This window comes from Sparus aurata, chromosome 9, assembly GCF_900880675.1.
Source record: "Sparus aurata chromosome 9, fSpaAur1.1, whole genome shotgun sequence".
Lineage (NCBI taxonomy): Eukaryota > Metazoa > Chordata > Actinopteri > Spariformes > Sparidae > Sparus > Sparus aurata.
Genome location: NC_044195.1, coordinates 3,940,936 through 3,961,655, shown reverse-complemented (window position 1 = coordinate 3,961,655; position 20,720 = coordinate 3,940,936). Strand labels below are relative to the sequence as shown.

General features: G+C 41.1%; 1 protein-coding gene across 1 annotated transcript in view; it reads left to right on the top strand.

The window, feature by feature from the left end:
* Window positions 1-20,720, top strand: part of mao (monoamine oxidase) — a 64,264-nt gene that overhangs the window by 35,414 nt on the left and 8,130 nt on the right. Inside the window, exons 4-6 of the mRNA XM_030428568.1 lie at window positions 14,461-14,565; window positions 14,667-14,758; window positions 19,327-19,468. Of these exons, the coding sequence (XP_030284428.1) occupies window positions 14,461-14,565; window positions 14,667-14,758; window positions 19,327-19,468 (339 nt within the window). The remainder of the gene's footprint in view (window positions 1-14,460; window positions 14,566-14,666; window positions 14,759-19,326; window positions 19,469-20,720) is intronic.

Here is a 20,720-nt window from a genome sequence, read left to right as displayed (position 1 = left end):
AATGCTCTTTGAATCTGTTTTAAAACAAACTCTACATTACGCCCTCTTTTCCAGATGGCCCCATCATCTGCGATTAATGACAACACAAATCCTCTCTCTATTTTTCCAAATATATCATTAATCATTATATTAAATAAAACTGGACTGATAACACTTCCTTGTGGGGTTCTGTTCTCTCCTAATCCAAAACTGACACTGACTCCATTGTCGACCTTCCCTTCCTAACACCATTCTGGACATCAGCCATGAGTCCTCTAGTTTCTATGAAACACACTAGTCTGTTGGTTACCATCTTCTCCATTACTTTACAAAGTACTGCTGTTAGCGCTATAGGGCAGTATGAACTAGGGTCAGATGGATTTTTGCCTGGCTTCAAGATTGGGACCACAACTGCATGTTTCCATTCCTTGGGCAAGTATCCCTCTGCACACACCGTGTTAAACAAAGCTAAAATTTCATCGAGTGCAATATCATCCAAATGTTTAAAAAACTCATATGACAACCTATCTCTCCCCGGGGTAGTATTTGCCCCAGACACAATTGCATCCTTCAACTCTTTTATAGTAAAAAACAGAATAATAGGATTATCGTTTTCTAAACTCCTTCCCAACTTCCACTGATTAACTATCATCAGCTCAGACCTCTCCCTACACCTCTCAGCCCCCATTCTCTCTGATCTATGTACTGCCTGAAAGCTATCTACATACATGTCTGCTTTTTCCTTATTAGACACTGCTACTGTCTCACCCTTATGTAACACTGTTATCAGTCTTCTTTTATACACCCCTGACATTCTATGTATTGCAGACCACAAGTGCCTTACAGGGGTCTCAGGGCCTAATGTATCACAGAACTTCCTCCAACTATTCCTCTTTGCATCCTTTATGAGTCTTCTTGCTACTGCCGTTAGCCGCTTGTACTCGCATTGCATTGCATTACCAACATTGGAAACTTTCTTAGTTTTCTGTATGCTCTATTCCTGCTCCTTACAGCTTGATCACATTCCTTATTCCACCAAGGAACCCGCATACGGTTTCTAGGTTCCTGCTTCAGAGGTATGGTACTGCAAGCGGCTTCATGTATCATGAGACTAATGGATGTATTCCAATTATCTACAGAGCCCTCGTTATCAATCTCTCCCACTAAGCTCTGAACTCTCTCCTGAAATTTATCCCATTTAGCTTGAGAAAAGTTATATCTAGGGACTTTCTTTTCCACTTCTCTCCTCAAATCCCTACCAAACCTGCATAAAATAGGATAGTGATCACTACCCAATGTATACGTTTCTATAACATCCCATTCACCAACTCTTGCTAAGTTTGACGAAGCAATTGACAAATCTATATGACTGCTAGTATTTCTGACGATATGATACCTAGTTGGCCTTCCATCATTTAACACTACTAACTCATATTTATCTATAAATTCTTCTACAATAACACCATTTTTATCCCTATGATCACTACCCCATAAAGGATTATGTGCATTAAAATCTCCAATCCATACCACCGGGCACCTTATCTTTTCCATTATCTCATCAAAATCTGACAATACCAAAGGTTGGCAGGGGTTATGATAATTTAGCACAGTAATGGAGTTTTGATTACTCCAAATCTCCACAGCCAAACACTCAAGATTGGAACTAATATCAATTATCCTATATTGCAACCCAATTTTAACAAAGGTTGCACAGCCCCCACCCGATCTATCAGACCTATCTACTCTCAGACATTCATAACTTGGGATTACAAAATCTAGAGGTTTTAACCAAGTCTCTTGAATACATATCAATTCTGGAGCTTCTTTAAATTCATCAATAAACCTTTTTAACTCCTGACCATTTCCTATTAGACTCCGGGCATTCCATTGAAGGATATACCACATTAAGATGCTAATAAGGATCCACCTCATCCACTTCACCATCATCCTCCATACTGCTGACCCTCACCAGCTGTGACCTATCCATAGTTTGACTCTCCTTCATGTATTGATGTAACTCTTCTGGCATTTGCGTTATACCTAGGAACCTTTCAGCTGCCCCCACCACTAGCCTGATAATATCTGAGCGGTTAGCTGCTTTCTTAGCTCCTACCAACACATCAGACACAAAGGACAGAAATGCCTCCTTTGTAAGGGTCAACATATCAGAAGGAAGGGCTGACTGCAAGTTTGACGCATTGAGCTTGCATCCTACCACTGCTCTAGTACAAGATCTCCCATTTCCACTTTCTCTATCCACTCTTTTAACTGCCTCTGCATACGATACCTTGTTCAGCTCCCTCACTTCTTGCACCCGCTTAGCCTGAACAAATCGCTCACACCCGTAAAACCCTGCCCTGTGCTCCCCCCCACAATTTGGACACTTAGGAGCCTCTGCCTTGCAACTTTGTATTATATGATCTCCACCACACTTTGCACATCTTCTTTTACCCTGACAAGCCCCAGCAACATGCCCAAACATCTGACAGTTGTAGCATCGCAACGGTGGTTTTATGTACTCTCTCACATAATACGCCATACTCCCAAGAAACACTCTCTGCGGCAGTAATCTATCTTTAAACGTCAGCAGTATTGGCGGATCCCCGGCTCCATCCCTTCGCTTAAATCTGAACACATTAATAACTTGGGCCCCCTTAATGTTTTCTAAGATCTCCTTCTCAGATAAGCCAGCAAACACTCCATACACCACCCCCTTGGTTCCTTGCTGGCTTCCTCTAGGGATCAATGCCTCCACCTTGACCACCAGCTTTCCCACACCTCTAGCCTCATTATACTGTTTCCCGTTTTTACAGCAAACTCTCAACATTCCATTAAACAGTATCTTAGCCTGAAATTCTTTGCCTATCTGATTCTCTAAAGCAGTGGTAACTTTTAATGAATTCACTGCTCTAAATCCTGCATCTCCTTGATTAGTTCCCTTAACTTTAAACAGCACGACAAACTCTTCAGTGTTTCCAGTTTTCCTAATCTTATTTCCTTCATCCCCTGACGTTTCAGGTCCTTCACTCGATGCCCCTCTCTTAGAGCCCCCTTTTTCCTTCACCACCGTCTGCCACCCACCACCCTCATCCCCATTCCCTGAAGCCATAGCCTCTTAAACCCCTCCTTCCTAACCCTAATCTAATTCTAGTAATACTATCCCTACTATTAATAAAAGAAAAAAGGAAAAGAAAAAGTGTCTCGAGCTTGTTGTACGGCAGCAGGTGTAAAGAACGAGCACATGCGGTGCGGTCGCGGCTGTGACCGATCCGTTTGATTCCCCTTCCGGAACTCTCCCGTCCAACTCAACCACCACCTGGCCCGCTGATTGGTCAGATCTGGTGTCTACCACGCCTCGTTGCTATGACGACCAGTACTGCTAAACTAGGAGGGGGCGGGGAATTGCGCCGAGCCGTAAGTTCAGGTCATTCACGGCATGGCGTCCAACTCGATGAAGAAAAACGCTTCCTGGATAAAGGTATGGTTTTTTTTTTTTTCATTATGTGGGTTGGAGGGGCTAGCTTAAATGCCGATTTTTTTTTAGCTAGCTTAAGTGTTTGCTTTAAGAGAGGGCTAAAATAAAATGTATCTCACATGTGAATGCCATAACACTGATTGACTGAAGTGACACCCGTTTTGGTGAATCACAGCAGGTCCAGTTCGTTGGCATTATATTTGTGAGGGAGGGTGTGTGTGTTAGGCAGATATCTGTCTTGTCTGCTGTATCCTCATCCAGTGGAGCTGCTGGTCCATCATAGACCTCCTCTGCTCTTCAATATTTGTCACATAACATCACTTTAGGATTGTTTTTATGATTAATTTATCAATTTTAATGTTTCTTCAGTTTGTAGGTCTCTAATGTGAAGTGTGCTAAACAACCCTAATGCATATGAGGCCTACTGTAGATCATTATGGACTATTGTGGCAGTAAATTATTGCTCTGAGTGGATTATTGTTAACTCTACTGAGCTCGTTGCATCTTTCTTTTCCACATTTATTAGAATATTTATTGTGACAATATAATTTGAACACATTTGCCTACATTTAGTTGTGTTTTTGATGTATTACTTTGTTTTATTCAAAAGAATCATAATGACACAAATTAAAGTCAATTTAAAGTGAACTATACTATATAGGACCGTTAGTTCTGCCCACAGAATATATGTTAAGACCAAATCATCAGTTAAGCAAGTAGTTCACTTTGTGAAATATAAACTAAATATAAACTGTTTTATAACTCTTTAAAACTGCTTAAAAATGACTTTGAAATTGGGTGCATGCTTTAAAGGGACACTGTGCTGTATATTGCAAGATTTAAAATAAAAGCAGATTATGAATTTCTCCATTAGTGTAACATAACTCAATTATATAGTATGAATATTTGCTAAGCATCTGTTTTGCTTGGTAACCTGAGGAGTTTCGTCTTTGCAGGAGCAATTCTGAAGTATTTTGGAGCCGCAGAACAGGAAGCAGCACTGCCGCCATCAGCACCAGAGATTGACAAGCAGCTCTCATATGCTGACAAGGAAGCAGAAGGCACTAGGGGGCCCTCAGAAATCGGAGGGAAGATAAGACATTTGATCCCCATGTCTGCTCCATTGTCAAGACCTCCTACTTCCACCTCCGCCGCATCGCCAAAATCCGACACTGCCTCTCCCCCCCTGCTGCTGAATCCCTCATCCACGCCTTCATCTCCTCACGTCTTGACTACTGCAACTCCCTCCTAACTGGCATCACCTCTCATTCCCTCCATAGACTTCAAACGGTCCAAAACTCTGCTGCTCGCCTCCTCACTCACACCCGGTCCTGTGAACACATCACCCCCATGCTCTACATCCTCCACTGGCTCCCTATCAAAGAACGCATCGACTTCAAAATACTCCTCCTAACCTTCAAAGCTCTCCACCACCTGGCCCCACCCTACCTGTCTGACCTCCTTATCCCCCACCGCCCCTCCCGAGCCCTCCGATCCTCCTCCTCTCTAACTCTGACTATACCACCATCCAAACTCAAAACCTTCGGACACAGAGCCTTCTCCAGAACTCGACTCTGGAACTCTCTCCCCCAGCCCATCCGTGACTTTTCATCACTTACCACATTAAAATCCCGCCTAAAAACCTACCTCTTTTCACAAGCCTACGATCTCCCCTACCCATAACTACATTCATTTCTGACCTCTCCCCCCGATCCCCCCCTCCTTCCACTGTCCTCACTCATCAGCCCCCCCACTGCTCTTCAATCCATCCCCCCACCTCTTAACTATTGTTGTACCTGTTTCTGTCTGTTTGTCTGTATCAGCATTATCTACTCCATGCCCACCATTGCTTTTGTCTCCCTGTCATGCTTTGTCTTTTGTTATCCTTGTTTGCTACTTGGTGTATTATCTGTGTCTACTACATGTGTGTCTGTGTATTACAAGTGTCTGCTATATCTTTGTAAGTGACTTTGGGTCCTTGAAAAGCGCTATACAAATTAAATGAATTATTATTTATTATTATTATTAAGAAAAGAAAAAGCAAAAAAAACCCAAAACGATTTTTTTATTATTTTTGTTTTTTTAAATAACCATTTGTCCTGAACCATACAACATGTAAACTGCTGTAATCGTCAGATTCTCAGGTTCAGCTGCAAGTTCGGCATGATGACATCATAATCTGTGTAGACCTGGTGGTTGTTATCAAGCTGCTCTGCTCCTCAAGCTAGTGTGTAGCTAGGTAGCACAAAATGTATAGGTTTTTGACAACAAATAGACCGAAGGAGCAGACCAACAGCCCTGCTGTGGAGGACTCTGCAGCAAAAAAAAACTAAGAACTCATGGTCAACTAAAATCATGTGATCAATCAATATGAGGCAGCATACATTACAACCATACAGAAAAAAGGCCATGATTGCCCGAAATGCATCCTCTGTCTGGAGACCCTCTCAAACTAGTGTTTAGATGTTTGTTGATAGTTTTCTTATGCTAAGCAAATGTTATAATTATTCAATAGTGAATAAAAAGTAAGAAAATACATTCTAAAAGTTGTTTCTTTACGTATTTTTCAGCATTGTCCGTGGGTTTGGGGGTCCCCGGCCAAAAGCTAATTCTGTTTGGGGGGCCTTGGCATGGAAAAGTTTGGGAACCCCTGCCTTAGTATGTCATCTTTCACGCTGTACAGTTCTGGACAGTTTGTGACACGGATGTTCTCCCAGGCAATTTGTACTGGCTGTCAAATGTTTGCAGCATTTGTCGAAATGCCGTTTTTTTGACGGTATTAAAGGGCTGCATCTCTTTAGCGATGTAGTGAACTACACTGTCTGTGAGTGTGCACCATTTTGCACCGTCCTGTTTCTATTTTGCTTGTCGACTAAACGCCCCAGGGATTGTGGACTGTTGGGAAGACGGAGACGGCCCCTCTGGAGCTTTAGTTATAGTTTTTTTCCCAGCTGGGAAAACTGCATCAGATCATTATGCTTTAGGTACAGATGCATGTTTGTTGTATTGCCGCTTTTAGTTGCTACTGTTTTACAACAAATGCAACATACCAGCTTGTCCAGGTTAAGTTGTCAAGACGTTTGTCACTTAAATTATTTTATTATTATTTGTGGCTCTAAATAATTTCTTCAAGGGTTTCTGTACCTGTTAATTTTATTTTGAAAAGGTCCATTTATTTTGAAAAGCTGTTTGTAAGTCCGTGTTACAGCCGGTTTTGGTTGATCACAGCAGTAGCCTACATCCGTAGATCGGAGCACCCAGCCCATTAGTTTATGACCTGTGGTCATTTCGATATAAAATAAAAAGAAGACAAAGGACAATGGTTCACCACGGTTATTCGGTTTGATTCCAAAGTGCTCCCACAGTGCAGCTGTCGCTTTCGGCTTTGAAATTAATTACATCTTTGTTTTTATTCCATCAAATCTCAACTAGCATTACCTCTGGCTTGCTGCTCCTCACGGGGCCCTCATGCGGCACTCTGTGGTATGCCAGGTGCAGGTCCCCACCTCCTCACACAGAGACAAATGACTGACACAAGGGTTCACGTGAGAGACATGAGAAAAACAAACAAGCATGCAAATGGAAATCACGAGGCCGGCAAATTTATCGAGCTCATTTTTATTTATAGTACGATTAATTGATTTATTGATTATCGTGACAGGCCTAGAGATACATTGACTAGCATTTCTCAGGTTGTAGCACGATAAGGCCCGATCCCATGTTACAAGGCTCTGTACACAATTCCCACAATTCCTGTAAACTGAAAACATTCCTAGTTCTTGCATGAGCTGCATACTACAACAAACACAAACATGTAACCATTGGGGATGTTTGGGATACCATGGATTGATGTATATGACAACGTATTCCACTTCCTGCCAGTATCAAGCAGTTTCACACAGCCACCTAAGATAAGTGGAACAATGTTCCACATTTTTTCTGATTGTCTTTTTGCATGACCAGTCCAAAGCACACCTGTGCATTGATCGTGATGTTTAATCAGCATCTCGATAATGCCACAACTGTTGGGTGGACGGATTATCTTGGCAAAGTAGAAGTGCTCAATAAGGTGGGTTTTAACAGACATTTGCTCTAATTCTGAGAGAAGTAAGGGTTTTGTGTACATAATTAAAATTTTAAATTCTTTTACTTTGACTTCGGCAAAAACAAAAATGCTGCATTCATGTTTTTGTTGAATGTATGTAGACAATGAATGACTAGCACAGATGATGAAGACTTATTAAATCTTCGGGCAAATTAATGAAACTATTGGGCTTTTAAGTAACCTATACTTACATGTTCATTCATCTGTCATGTCAAACAGACTGGGATGTGCAACAGACATTTTAAGGACAAGCTTGACTTGAAGGTCACGATACAATGGAAGGTAGACTTTGAAATTTGTGTCATTCTGTCTCATTCAAATCACACTTTGAGACACTTTTTGTGTTTTTTTCATTTGCATTAAACATACTGGATGTAGACTAATATGTTAAATAGTTTCATAGTCATCAGTATGCTTCTTGTCTCACCAATGTGTCCCTAGCACTGACTATTGACCTATTTTAACAGTGCTGTGAAATGTCACCAGCATGATTTTCGGCACCACCAGTGGTTGGAAAATGATTCTTTGGCTTAGTAAAGGACCTTGTGTTATCAAGCATTATGTGGGCTCTGCAAGGGAGCTCCTATGACTGTGTCTCCTTAGCTACTATCTCTGTAAGATCCACGCCATGACCCAGACTCACACACATGTGCCAGTCGTAGCTTACTGGCTGGTTTCCATGGCAGCATGCCTCATCAAAAGCTGCTTACTCCTATCAGTATCAGACAGTATATTTGTCTGTGTTAGTGCATTATGGGACACAAGGTTTCAGTTGTTCCGGGGGTCTGAAACTGTCAGAGATGTGGCTCCATCTGTCATGGCATGGAAGTGATTAAGTGCAGTGATGTGCACATGGGGGGGGGGGGGGGGGGGGGGGGGGAACTATATCTCACAGAACCAGTTTGGATTCTCTGGTGCTAATTTGGTGTTAAAATGCACTAGAATACAGGAAATGGCATCTACTTAATTGAAAATGTTCTGGGGGAGGACCCCCAGACCCCACCGGGTTTTATTTCCTTTATACATCCATGTCTCTGTGTGTTCTTCACAGTCCAATGTTGAATCTACACAGTTCTCGTGGATGCTGATCCTAAAAACAAATTAACTTGAGTAGTCTGTCTAGTTAGTCTGTTTTAAGGCTATATAATGTGCCATTTGTATAACATATAAACATGTCTAAAGTGCCCTCGGCAACACACAGAAGTTAGTGCCCTCTTCAGTGGTGAGAACGTGCTGTATGTGCCCTTTTTTTTCTTTTCGCCCCTGCCCTTCAAAAAGTCTGTGCACGCCACTGATTAAGTGGCATGATAATTATCAACTAGGGGGCGATTAACAATGGCATTAACATTGCAGATACATTTACCATGATTGTGGTGCAGAAACGCATATACCGGAGGCCTCGCAAGAACACCACACTGTGGTTCCTCACCTTTTTATCCACACAGTTCAAACCTCAGATGTTTATTCACTGAATGTCCTCTGGCTCCTACCTTTGACCTCCTTGAAACAGTGCTGAAGCAAAGTGACTTGTGCCACCCAGGATCAGTTGAGTATTACATTATTGTTGAGAGGGGTCCTCGGCCAAGTCCGCTTACCAGGAAAAACATTCCGATCGCCCTGCTCATCGATCCAAGTCATGTATATTGTGACGTGGCTTGAACACTACTATTCCACACAGAGATGCCGGCGGCTGGGTTCTGTGACTTGCAAACCACTTTTAGACAAGCACTACAGAGCACACAGTGACAGCGTAGGTGACTGTATCGATGTCTGTCCAAAAAAACCTGACTGTCAATAAATCGTCCAAAAATGCATATTTTTTTCCTTATAACTTCGGAATGAAAGCCTGCCCTCACAAATAACTCATGGGACAATGTGGACAAGTTAATCTTTCTGGCAAAACATGTGAAGGTTGAAAGCCTTTAACAAGCTGTGAGAAATTTATTTTTATAATATTTCATATAGTTGTTTATTTGAGAATAATTTATAACTTATTACCAGGCAGCACTTTACAACAGTATTCTATTTTTTTTATGTTATTTTCATATTTTGTATGTTTTGCATTTTGTTCCCATATAGTACCAAAAATGAACCGAACCATGACCTCAGAACCGAGGTGCTCATGGAACCGTGATTTTTGTGTGTCGTTACACCTAGTAACAATACTTTTTTTTCAGCCTAGTAATGTTTTGGGAGTTTTTTTCCGTTATCCTTCGCCTTCCGTCCTACAGAATCAGTAATAGTATCAACTCCATTCAAAACTTGTGTCACAGTAATTTTGGCCTCATCAACAACAAAGAAAAAAATTACTACTTGGAAATTCAAACACTTAAGTATGTTGCTGTTGTGAGTATCCCTACAACATGTTTTGACTGTAAACAGCTTTGAATTAGCCAAGAAGCTATTCCAATGAATACGCTCTAAACAGACTCAGCATGTCAAGGTTTTCTGATCACTGTACACGTCCGAACTTACCAACAGAGGAATGCATGCAGGGTGGCATTTGCTTTGATCTAATGTGTATAAACAGTGTCTCCTTTACTTCACAGGACAGAAGTAGAGAAATAGGAAATCAGCATGTGTGCCAAGCCATTGTGTAATTAGGGCTAGCTTTCAAGCAAGCCGCGTAGCTAATCAGCTTTTCTATGGCCGATTGTAATCCAAAAGGCCGGTGATGGTTTCCCTTATCAGCAAACTATTGCCTTACAGGCAGCTGCAGCTCTCAGCACTGGATTTATTAATGAGGTATCACTATCAGAAATGGGAAGACAGACTTTGATTTAATGTGCTCTGGTTAGCGGAGATTGGAAAAGAACATGGGATGTCCCATTGCTCCTCCAGCAGTGTGGATATTGTGCATATGTTCATGTTCATAGGACCACTGAGAGAAATGGCTGATGATCATGCAAGTGTCTTAGCTACATTCATTTGTAACACTTCAATGATCCTCCCTGATAAAGAAATAATTATGTAGTTGTTGTGTAAAACTTAAGTCCCTTTTCTGTTTTTCATATGACCTGTCATCTAAATAATGAAAGATTACATTTATCTTAATTAAGTGCTGATTCATTTGAGGGTAAACTTCATTACACACAGTACTGGAGTTAAATTATGACTGGTCTTTTAAAAGTCATTTTAAAGGTGAAGAAGCAAAACATGTTTTTTCAGAACCAATCACAAGATAAAACATATTGTCATCATTTTTAAAAACTCAAATAGCAAATCCTCAGCAAAATGTTCCAGTTCTGTAATATTGTATCATCACTTAAGGCTACACATGTAGTTGAATGCATAACATCTAAGTAAAATCAGATAATAAAGATGTTGTGGCAGACACATACCTATCATCTACGGAGAGACAGTGTGGTCGGAGCTGTATTTCTGGTATAATGATGGATGTAAATCCAGCATTCAAACTCATTTTAGACTGATTTTGGTCTCCCCCAACTCTTGAGGAATATATCTGACTCTTTAGCTGCTAGATGCTAACTTTGTGCGTCTGCTGTTTGGTGATGGGGAAGTATGGCTGGGCGATACAGCCTAAAAATTGAATCACTGATTTTTTTTACACCAAACTCGATTTTCTTCTTAAAAACTAACTACAAATGACAAAGAAATTATTAAAAGCATTGCTTTTATTTAAGTTCTTTTTATTGTAAACAAAATTGCCCTGCCATTTTAACCAGTGCACCTTCGAACTCACTTGAAAAAAATGTGTCCCTTTTTGATAAAATGCTTTTGTAAATATAAATTTAACGTGTCAGATTGCATGTTTTTATAAAAACAGATCAGTTTTCATATTGAGATTGATAAAGTGTGAACATAACTTACATAACAGTATTTTGTATCCCTGAAGATATGTAAACTAAATTAAACATCTGCATTCATTGCATAGTAAACATGAAATGTTGGTAGATATACAGGACATGAGGTGTGTGCTTGCTGTCAATTTTACACATTTTTGGCCAAGACGAGCCTGTCTCCTACCCCTGGCTTCAGACATGCCCCGTTGCACCTAGGTTAGAAAGTTTTCAGCATGTGGATGAACCTCTGGCCTTTCCACTGTATATACGGGCAACACATCTTTAGCAATATGCAACATTACTGCATCTGTAAAAACTGTCAATTGAGCTCCTTTCTTCTCATACGGGACACATGATTAAATGATTCCGCTAATGTTGGCTGCTTTATAGAGGGTATCTGTGGGCTTCCGATGTCTTGTACATCTCGTAGTGAACAACAAGTGTCCCACTGTGATGCATGCGTCTGTTTGAGATGCTGAAATAAATGGGTCGGCCACTGTCTTTAGTCACAACAGCCTTTAAACAAACTTTGCAGTGGACCGTGGTTTGTTCGAAGTCTGACGCTACAGAACCATACTACTGACGAGACAGTGCCTTTTTAGGAACAAACTCTTGGCTTGCTGCCATGTTGTTGTGTTTGTTTCTCTGTGGAAAGTCAATGGGGGGAGCCCACTATGAACTACCATGGGGAGCAGCGGCAGAGTAAGTTAAAGAAGAAATCGATTTTAATTTTTTTAAATCGTCTTAAACCACAAACTTGAATACATTTTTCTCTAATTAGGTTTTCTCGAGTTTCGCCCTTGTAACCACTGCTAACCATTAGCCATAAAGTCAAAGCTAAACACTGGAGTTAGCATACAAGCTAACAAGCTAGATTTACAAACAAGCTACGCAGCTTGACTGCAACGTTGTCCGGTGATATGCCCTATTGCGAGTATTACTGTAACCACCGCCACCATAGCCTTGTGGTTAAAAGATAGAATGAAACATATAACACTCCCCTTGGCTCTGATTGGTTGTGTTGATCCGGGAGTGGTGGATTCTTGCAAATCAAATTACAGCCACTGGGTGGAGCCACAGACAGTAGATATTACACAGCTGATGTTACACAGCCATGTTTCTACAGTGGACAAGCCAAACACTGGTTCTAGAAAGAGCCTTTCATGTTTTTAGCAGCCACCATAGGGTAGGAGTGTTCAGTTGGTTTCAATCTGCAACCTCACTGCAAGATGCTGCTTAATCCTACACTGGACCCTTAAGGTCAACACAGTATATGGTCAGGAGTTAAAGTGAAAATGTAGCAAATAGATGTTTGTTTACAAGTCAAAAAAGAACCAGTGGTTGTAGTGGTTCTGTAAGGGAAAGAGATATGTTTATTTTATAGACTCTACTGTATAATACCTTCCTTTCTGCAATACAGGACCTGTGTCTCCATGTAGCAGTCAGTTTATACTTTCTCCTTTGAGTGAGGCTGACTCACTGCTCACTGATGTGAAAACAGATGCTGCTGTGCATTCTCTGCCCCTCCCCTCCACTGCACTGCTCCTTATGTATTCACTTGGCCAGCGTCACCATGGTGACAGACCTGTTGTTACACAGCGATGGACAGTTCTCTGCACAGCAGTGACACTGTATGATTGGAAACACCTAATCTTCTCTCTCTGTATGTTTCTGCCTGTGAGTTGAGGTTATTTGATTATATAGTGTGGCCTCGACCTTGAAGTGTGTTACGTGTGTGTATATATATATATATACATTTATATACATATATATGTATATATATAATTTATGATGTATTGCTGAGTTTGTAAAGCTGTACCCACACAAGAGACTAGGTTTGAGGTCAAGCTGATGAATTTATCAGTTTACCAATAAAAACCTTGACAAGCTTGAAACTTGAAACAAATGTAGTATTAGAATGTTTTCAGTGACTATAATTCAAGACATGTAGGTTAAAGATACAACACCACAGCCACAAGATATTGCACTACAGTGCTAGCTTCTCAGACCGAAACAAATGTGTTGGAAACAGAATCTATAGAGACACTGCTCATGAAACTAAAATCAAACTGTAAAATCAGGCAGGCCTGACCAAAAATGAATCACGGTTCTGTAACTGCACGGCCTGTTGTGGCTTGAAATGTTCACAAATCCATATTTTATTGTAATCTTTAGCTGTCATTTGAGAATGTTTATTACCTAGCTTACATAGTAATGCAGGACAGAGAGGGACTCACATACATCCCTCTCTTGAAATGTACCTACATTACATCATTACATCTGAGTCCCACCCCACAAGGATAAATGGAGTGACACATAGAGACCATGTGAAAAAGAGAAGAAAATTAGGAAATGTGTTTGTTTTTTTAGACAATGAGACTTGATTGACTGCCTGTGTGGTTGAGAATTGGAGCAAAAGTCCAACAAATGGAATGTGGACACTCTTATCACTTGATGACTCTGAATCTTTTAATCAGTTATAAAATATAGAACAACTGGCAATATATCAATGTACTCTCTGTAAATCCACTGTGTAGACTCTGACTAAGCATACTGGAGGTCAGCTAGAGGTTCAGTAATGTGGGTTTTCAAAGACAAATTTCTCACTTTGAGACACTTTTAACCCTCTTAAAGTTCACCAAAGTTTGAGCTTGCCTCTAAATGTATCATTACCATGTTGTGAACATCTCTGGATGGCTTTTAGACATTTAGACCACAAAAGTACACAGAAGATATTAATTTTCAGAATGAACAACTCTGTATGGCTAAGATGGCCATGTTACATATCTAGACACCTGCCTTATAAACTGCTTTGTATACAGTAAGGAACTGAGGAGTAACCAGTACCATGGCAGCCAAACTCTGCAATCAACAGGCATTTGTTTTCAACAGTGTGTAACTGAGTGGACAGACTTTACTGTTTTGTATGTAAAATGAGACACACCACCAGATGCATACAAAGTGAGCAAGGGAACGTATACACTGCAACCACTAATGAAAAGTAACATTTCTATATGTTGGCAACTGACAATCAACAGAAGATTTTGTTGATGACGATGATGATGATGATGATGATGATGATGATGTGTATCCAACAGGGAAAGTCTTACCCATTCAAAGGCTCCTTTCCTCCCATGTGGAACCCCTTTGTCCTGTTGGACTTCAACAACCTGTGGAGGACAATGGACGACATGGGCAAGGAGGTAAAGCAGGAATAACCCTGTTGTTTGCTTTTACTTTACACTCTTTGTATCTCATCTTTGCCAAATGTTAGTGACTTGCTCATCCTCCGTCTGTATTTCAGATTCCTAGAGAGGCTCCCTGGAAAGCTCCCCATGCTGAGGAGTGGGACAAGATGTCCATGAGGGAGCTCTTTGAAAAAATCTGCTGGACCAGGTAGCAGAGAATAGTGGATAGTATATTACTTTTCCTCCTTAAAGGAGAACTTCGGTCAATTTCAAAATGCAGCTTTATCGCTCAAACTACCCTTGACTAGCCAGTATCGAAAACGCGAACACTTTTGGTCCACCCCTAACAGAGCTACTTGAACGGAAAGTTAGCATTGACAGCTAACAGCATGGGGTCAGAACTTTACACTGTGTTTTAAGGGTCTTAACATGCTCCAAATCTCACCCCAAAAGGTATGCAGCATGAGCAGACACCTAAGAACACAGCACTGTAGCGTTTATGACTCACAGTGAATAAAAAAGTGGTTAAAACAGTGTGTTTGTGGAAGCAGCTACATACCGTTTGTTGACATCCATGTCGTAGACCAAACTAGTCGATCCGTCGAGCGTGCGCTTACTCCCTCACTGGCAGCGACGGAAACTTGAATTTTGCAGACAGAAATGTATTCCAGCATTTTCGTTTTTCTGTTCATAGCGTACATGTTCATGTTACAGCCTGTCATGAGCCATTAGCCTTACAATAGCCTGTTATGAGTCTATTCGCTCTGCACGGGGGGTTGCTTGTCTGCTCATGCTAATGGTTCTTACAGAGAGCAGAGCAGAGAGTCCGTGATGATCGAAGCAGCGCTAGTTACTGAAAATGGTACGAGTTTGTGCAATGCCCAATTGTGGCAATAGAATGAAGAAATATAAGAATATAAGCTTCCACCGTTTGCCTCTCTACGACCCCAAAACATCACCGTTGTGGCTGGTCGTCCTTCAAATAGACGTGCAAACTCCGTTTGAACTCTGTGCGGGTGACACACTGTGCGCTACCCTGGGACACAGTAGGCTGTATGATGTCCCATTCCTTAGAGCATAGGCTTTCCTCTTCTGTATCCATTTGGACACAACATCCACAAGAGCACAACCAGGTCGCCAATGTCCTTGGCCGTGAAGCCGCCTCTGCCTGTTCTGCCGCTCTCTGCGCCTTTCTCTCCACTCTCTCGTTCTCTAGTGCTAGTAACTCCTCATCTGTATACTCCGGTATGAACAAATATGGACTACCGTCGAATTCAAAAGGTTCGTCATTGATGTCTTCCACTTCGACATCAGACAAGCTCTCCATCGTGACTATTTCGGAAACAGCTTCGATCATCACGGACTCTCCGCAAGAACCATTAGCATGAGCAAACAAGCTAGCTCTCGGTGCAGAGCGAATGGACTCATAACAGGCTATTGTAAGGCTAATGGCTCATGGCAGGCTGTAATATGAACATGTACGTTATGAACAGAAAAACGAAAATGCTGGAATACGATTCTGTCTGCAAAATTCAAGTTTCCATCGCTGCCAGTGAGGGAGTAAGTGCACGCTCAACGGATCGACTAGTTTGGTCTACGACATAGATGTCAACAAACGGTATGTAGCTGCTTGCACAAACACACTGTTTTAACCACTTTTTTATTCATTGTGAGTCATAAACGCTACAGTGCTGTGTGCTAAGGTGTCTGCTGATGTTGCATACCTTTTGGGGTGAGATTTGGAGCATGTTAAGATGCTTAAAACACAGTGTAAAGTTCTGACCCCATGCTGTTAGCTGTCAATGCTAACTCAAGGAGCCCTGTAAGTGTTCGCGTTTTTGGTACTGGCTAGTCAAGGGTAGCTTGAGCGATAAAGCTGCATGTTGAAATCGACCGAAGTTCTCCTTTAACAAGATTAAAGGGATAGTTTGGGTTTTTTGAAGTGGGGTCATATAAATTACATATCTATAGTCGATCTGTTTCCTACCGTAACCACCGATCAGCGCAGCCTCAGTTTGGAGAAGTAGAGAGCCGTTCCAGCCAGATGCTCAGCTTTGTACTGCAGTGAACGGGGTCCAGCGAAAAAGCGAAATTAACCACCTAAAACAAGGCTCACTTAAATTTTTTTACATCAGTTCAAGTGTACGTTGTATAGGTAAAATTCACACCGCTTTACATCACCGTCAGATTGCGCTTTCTTTTGGCACTACATTTTCTCAACCGCAGAACCTCCATATCCCTACGCACTAGCGTAACTGGGCAACAGCTGATCTGCGAGCGGCGGAATACAGCGCGAGGCCCAGCTGCTGGACGAGAGGTTTACTTTCGATAAAAACGAAACTTAACTCTCCGTATCCTTCCGCATTAGCGCTCATGCGTAGGGATACGGGGGTTCTGCGGTTGAGAAAATGTAGTGCCAAAAGAAAGCGCGGTCTGACGGCGATGTAAAGCGGTGTGAATTTTACCTATACAACGTACACTTGAACTGATGTAAAGTTTTTTAGGTGAGCCTTGTTTTAGGTGGTTAATTTCGCTTTTTTGGTGGACCCCGTTCACTGCAGTACAAAGCTGGAGCAGCTCTCTACTTCTCCAAACTGAAGCTGCGCTGATCGGTGATTACGGTAGGAAACAGATCGACTATAGATATGTACTTTATATGACCCCACTTCAAAAAACCCGAACTATCCCTTTAAGAACAACTGTGCATGTTTTTCTGGTCTCCTGAAGCTGGGTTGGTAAGATGGTAGAAACCAGCAAGAGCAAGCTAAACTTGTCAAACTAAAAAACTGCATCACCTGGCTACAACAAGACTGACTGTCCTGTTCCTCTCAAAGGCCAGCTGGGAGATGTGTAACGAGCTAGTTCGTTACATTTAAAGTGCTCTCTTAGTCTTTTTAGTCTGATAAATGCAGAAATCAACAACTTCACAACCATATAAATTCAAGCAAAATAGCCGTCACAAGTGTACTTCAGTCTGAAAAGGCTATATCGCAACAGTTAGCTTACTCACTACTGCTGTAGCTGTATGTTTTGTGCTAACAAGATTAGCTTCCCAATAAGTATGTTGCTGACACAGCCAGTCTGTCCTTTGGCTCAGGGGCTGTGTGGTATGAGCTAAGCACATAGTTGTCATCACGAACTGTATCCAACTACCTCGTGTTTCACTCACATGTAAGGAAACACAGTATCATAATGAACTCAAACAACAATATGGGTATTGTCACTCACAACCGTAATGCTATCATATATATATGGGCAGATTCTGGCTACACTTTCTTGTGACATGAACTCGCAAATGTGGAAGTTTCAGTCACGTCCAAAGGGCAGAGTGTGCAGGCAGGCAGGTATGCAACTTAAGAAGACTCCCCATAAACTGAATGGGTGTGGTTTTGCAGGGACATGCAACCGTACACACAGTACACACTTCAGCTAGCTCTGTCTTAGCCTGTGCTCTAAGTACACAATATTTTTAAATCATTTGTGTATCTGTCTATGTGAGAAGTGGATGGCACATATTACTTTTGTGGGTCAGAAGTTGTGGTTGATCTGTTGATTTCTGTTTAATGGCTTTTTACTAGGCATAGTGTATTTATTGTTTTAAGGTATTTAAAAGAACATTTCCACTCTTCGGTCACAGTTTGGTCAGATTTAGGCAACAAGACTACTTGATTAGTTTTGGGAGATAAAAATAAATAATACTAGGAAAAATCATGGTCTGGGTTAAATCAGCACTCACTTTTCAGGATTAGATAGTCTTCTTAGATGCCTTCAACAGATTTAGACCGAAATTCAGAGCAATTGGTTTATTGATTGCTGCACAGATATTAAGACATTTTCTACAAATATAACAAAAAAGGCTTATCTGAATAACCTACCAACCCTAGCTTTAACTCAGCCCAATCTTGTATTTCTTTTGAAGTGATTTATTTTTTTACCATTTTCACCTTTATTGGAGACCAGGTCATCTGGCGCAGCACTCCATCACTCTCCTTCTTGGTCAAATCGCCCTTACACAGCCTGGAGGTGTGTTTGGGGTCATTGTCCTGTTAAAAAAATTAATGATGGTCCAACTAAACGCGAACTGGATAGGATGGCATGTCGCTTCAGGATGCTGTGGTAGCCATGCTGGTTCAGCGTGCCTTCAATTTTGAATAAATCCCCAACAGTGCCACCAGCAAAGCAGCCCCACACCATCACACCTCCTCCTCCATGATTCACAGTAGGAAACATGCATGTAGAGACCATCCATTCACTTTTTCTGCGTCGCTCAAAGACACCGCGTGTAGAACCAAAGATCTCAGATTTGGACTCATCAGACCAAAGCACAGATTTCCATAGGTCTAATGTCCATTCCTTGTGTTTCTTGGCCCAAACAAATCTCTTCTGCTTGCTGCTTTCCTTAGTAGTGTTTTTTTAGTAGCTATTTGACCATAAAGGCCTGACTTGCACAGTCTCCTCTGAACAGTTTACAGCGCTGTCAACAAAGCAAAGGGTGGCCTCTTTAATGAATCTAAAATATGAAACATATTTAGAGTTAGCTCACACTTTTTTGTTTACTACATAATTCCATATGTGTTCATTCATAGTTTTGATGCCTTCAGTGAGAATCTACAATGTAAATAGTCATGAAAATAAAGTAAAACCATTAAATGAGAAGGTGTGTCCAAACTTTTGACTGGTAGTGTATAATTACAGAAACAGATACAGTACATTAACACAAATAAAACTGCACTATGTGTCCTAACTGTTTGTTTTATCTCTCTCCCTCACTTAAAGCACTGTCCGGCAGTTCGCCACACTATTTGTCAACGTGAACGTGACCTCTGAGCCCCATGAGGTGTCGGCTCTGTGGTTCCTCTGGTATGTGAAACAGTGTGGAGGAACCATGAGGATCTTCTCCACCACAAATGGAGGACAGGTAGGTGAACTTGAATGTTTGTGTATGCAGTATCAGTATTTCTACCAGTAAGTGTTGGAGTCGTTACTCAATAAAGGAATGTATTACATATTATTTGTCATCTCTTTTTAAGATGTGATGTGTTATTTCACTTTTTGTCACTTATTTGTTACTGACCCATTACATTAGTGTTAATGTTGTCTGAGATGCATTGACATGTAGTTGACAGTTAAGAATAAAAAGTCAACCATTATATATGCCCATACATATGTCCAATCCTATTATGGAGGACCTACACAAGATCTTTCTTTTATGCTCTTCAGATAGCATATAGACTGCATGTACCAGGCTAGACGCAGTCAGACCAGTTGATTGCTCACAAACCAGTCTCTCAAACTGTCTGTTCCTCCTCGTAGTCGAAGGCTGCCGAGGCTCATGAGCTTCTCCAGGGCTGTACTTTTCAGCATTGCTGTATTGAGTTTTTATTGATATCAGGAGTGGTCAAGAGATGCGAGCGTGCATGTAAAGTCAAGTTGGGTGTTTTTTAGTCCAGCCATTACACAGTTAAATTATGCCACCCAGGTAACACCATGACATTTTGAATTGATAACTACAATGTGATTACTGAATTTAGGAACAGTAACACGTCACATGCCTGCACATTACAAATTTAATGTGATTATTACCTCCAACACTGCTGCCTGTACATATGAGTTTTCTTGTTTATTTAAGTGGGCAAAGTCCAGGCTTATCAGTCCAATCGAGATCAGAGATTAATGTGAGATATAGTTTTTGAAAAAAAAGACCACAACACAGCGAGAATGGCACTCAGTCCAATGCATACCCCAAACAAAGGCCCAACTGTCCCCTTAAATTCTCTAATCAAACCTTGTCCAATATCAAACTTGATAGCCCTGGATCACTCTAAATTTTAAACCACCTATAACTACTTACTTAAATGTACTCTGTCATAGATGTCAGTCATTTTAATACACAGTTTCTTTCTTAAATCCTGATCCATGCATTACTCCCTGAGAAATCAATGAAAATGTTAAAAACCAATAACCTGGATTCCCATCAGAGGTCTATTGTGAGCCAAGACCCATTCTTCATCCAGGGTTACACAACAAATCTATTCAGCAGTTTTTGTGTAACCCTGCAGACAAACCAACCCACCAACCAACAAACAAACATTAGAAAGTGGAACTAGGTTGAGGTAATAATTATTCCTAATTAATACCCACTTAAATACAAACAGAATACCCCAGTATCA